Source organism: Monoraphidium neglectum (assembly GCF_000611645.1).
Source record: "Monoraphidium neglectum strain SAG 48.87 unplaced genomic scaffold scaffold01304, whole genome shotgun sequence".
Lineage (NCBI taxonomy): Eukaryota > Viridiplantae > Chlorophyta > Chlorophyceae > Sphaeropleales > Selenastraceae > Monoraphidium > Monoraphidium neglectum.
This window is the reverse complement of record NW_014012324.1, coordinates 1-2,727: the sequence shown is the minus strand read 5'-3', so window position 1 is coordinate 2,727 and position 2,727 is coordinate 1. Positions and strand designations below refer to the sequence as shown.

Genomic DNA, 2,727 nt, shown 5'->3' with positions numbered 1-2,727 from the left:
GGGGGGGGGGGGGGCACGTATGTCGAGGCAGCCTAATATATCGGATGCGTTAGGTCAGATCCCAAGCGCGGCATGATACGGTAGCGAGGAACACGCCAGTGTGTGCCGCCGCTCACCCTTGGGCGTCTTCACTTGCCAACAGACACTTGGCCTTCTGCATGTAAATGATTGATTTGTCTGTTAAACACGCATGTCTTGTGATCTGCATTGCCATGCTTCGGCAGGCTGCACTTTCTGCAAGATGGCACTGCGGCAGTCCAGCCCGGGCTTGCCCCCCCCCTTCCCCCCCGGGACCCCCCTTGCATAGTCGCCCATGCCAAGAGCAGGAGCACGGGGCATCTCAATAAGGCACTTATGTATGTGCATGATGCAACATGGTTGTCTGTCAAGCCTATTGTAGGTGCATACGGTAGGAGCTCGACCTGATCGGAAGCTGTGCTGCGGTTGCGGGTGGGCCCACCACCTGTGGCCCGCCTGTCGCTGCACTTCCAGCAGCGGGCCTGGTCGCACGTCAGAGGTGCAAAATATTCACAGCGTAGCTGGTCGTGTCGACAACAGTACCGGCCATGAGCAGCTGGCCAGTACTCCTGTTCTCGTGCGTGGCCTGGTGTGCGTGTGTCTGTCACCTCTGCGCATCGTGGACGGTGTCGACCTGGTTTTCATAGAGCCTCAAATACATTTTCTCGATACTTTTGATCCTTGATAAATCGCAGTAGAGTGGCACAGCGCACCAACTGAAACCAAGCACCACGGCAGGTGCTGGGCACGCATGACGCTCTAGATTTTGGGTCAAATAAAGTCTGGGTGCCTGCATACAACGAAGGTGAGAGACGGGCAGGCGGACACGGTCGAAGTTGCAAAACAGCCACGAGCAGCGAATGGTCCTGGGGCCTGAAAATGCATTGTTTCGCCGTATATATTTGGGTAGGATGTCCTCGAGATGCCACGTGACCTGAGGACCGCAGCAGCACAGCGCAGCGCTGCGCAGCGGTGGTGCTCTCATGCACATGCTTGAGCAGTTCGGCGTGGGGGCGCCGCTGAGCTTGCAGGGCTGCGCGAGCAGATAAACGTGCGCATGGTGGCGCATGGGCGCGATCGAAATCGCATGGGGACACAGACGCGCAGCCAGGATTTGCATGCACCCTTTGCCCACAGCCGTGAACCTCTCAGCCTGGCCCCCCGCTTCCGCACCTGCGCCATGCGCACGCGCACAGCCGAGCGGTGCCGACCCCACCATGGCGGCAGCGGTCAGCCGCACAAAGCCAGGTGGGTGCACACAGCAGCGCCGCCTGCATGCCATAGCAGCAGCTTGTTGTACAGCATGCAGGCGCGACTGCACAATCGAGCATCTGCGCAAGCACACCATAAATGGGCACGGCGCAGCACACCTGCTCCCCCGCCCCGCGCGCACCCCCACCCAGGCGCCCTCGGCGCCGCGGCCGCCACCCCGGTTGCGAGCGGCGGCGGCGCGGAGGCGCCCCTCATCCTGATCACGACCGTCGACATCGGGGAGGGGCGCGCCGACCGCATCGAGGTCAGGGAGGGGGACGACCCGCTGGACCTGGCACGCGCGTTCGTCCAGAAGCACGGCCTGCCGGCCGCCATCACGGACGCGCTGGCGCAGCACCTGCGGGACAACCTGCGGGACGTGGCGGCGCAGCACGCGGCGCAGCAGCTGGCGTCGCAGCAGGGGCAGCAGGCAGCGGGGCGGGGCAAGGTGAAGGGGCGCCGCCGGCCTGGGCGGGGGCCTGCTGTTTGTGAGATGCAAGGCGGGTTCTGCAGGACGCCCGTTCGGCTCAGCTTTGAAGCGCCAGGTGCCTCAAAACAGCCCTCGCTGCCGGCATTTGAGACGCTTGCGGTGCGCTCTTATGTGCATGCCTTCTGCATTGATCCCGGCCACGGACGCCTGCTGCAAACCCCGCTTTTGAACCCCGTCCATGGCAGGAGCCCGCCAAGGCCGGCGCCGCTGCGCGAGGCGCGAGCTCTGCGATCCACTCGACCCATGCGGACGGGCCTGGCAGCGTCACAGGCGAAACAGAGTGAGCAAGATTGGAGCGAGCCGGGCGGCGGGTGTGAACGTGCCTGCCCGAACAGCCTTGACATGGCAAGAAGCATCCTCTTGTATCATGCTGGTGGCGCTGCAAGCGGCTGCACGCAGGCGGCCGGAGCAGGCGGCCTCCACCCCCCCACGCCCGCGCCCACACCCCGCCGCTCCTTGACGCGGCCTGTTGCCGTCGCCGCGTCCTCCGACGCCAGCGCCGTCGTGTTTGAGCGCCTGTACGAGCACGCGGTGGTTCTGCGCCAAAAGCTGCAGGACAAAAAGCAGCGCATTGACAAGGAGGAGGTGAGGGCCCGGGGCAACCTCAACAGCGCTCGTCAGCACGACAGCGCGGCAGCTGACACACTCGCCGGCCACTCTGCCACGGGAGCGCCCGTCCATGCTCCTGGCCCGCCCAGTTCCTTGTGCGCGCCGCTGGTTCGTGGCGGCTCGCTGAAAGCTAAGGGCGCCCCACCCCAGCCGGTCTCAGCCCGGGCCCTCACCGCGCCGTCCGCCCACGCCCTCGCGGCCGGCCCGCCTGCCGCCAGGACGCGGCGCTGGACAGCCAGCGCCTGCACATGAGCTGGATCAGCCAGGCCATGATGCGGGAGCGCACCAGCGGGCCCTATGGGAACTATGGGGAGATGCTCTACGCAGAGAGCCTGGAGGGCATAGCACGCAGGAGGCAG

General features: G+C 65.2%; 1 protein-coding gene across 1 annotated transcript; it reads left to right on the top strand.

Moving 5' to 3' along the window:
* Nucleotides 1-1,235: 1,235 nt before the first annotated feature.
* Nucleotides 1,236-2,502, top strand: MNEG_7400 (hypothetical protein; the record flags this gene model as incomplete). The annotated part of the gene is made up of 5 exons (XM_014044126.1): nucleotides 1,236-1,266; nucleotides 1,422-1,717; nucleotides 1,945-2,039; nucleotides 2,257-2,344; nucleotides 2,458-2,502. 5 exons carry the CDS (start codon nucleotides 1,236-1,238, stop codon nucleotides 2,500-2,502), a joined length of 555 nt encoding a protein of 184 aa, XP_013899580.1.
* Nucleotides 2,503-2,727: the final 225 nt, after the last annotated feature.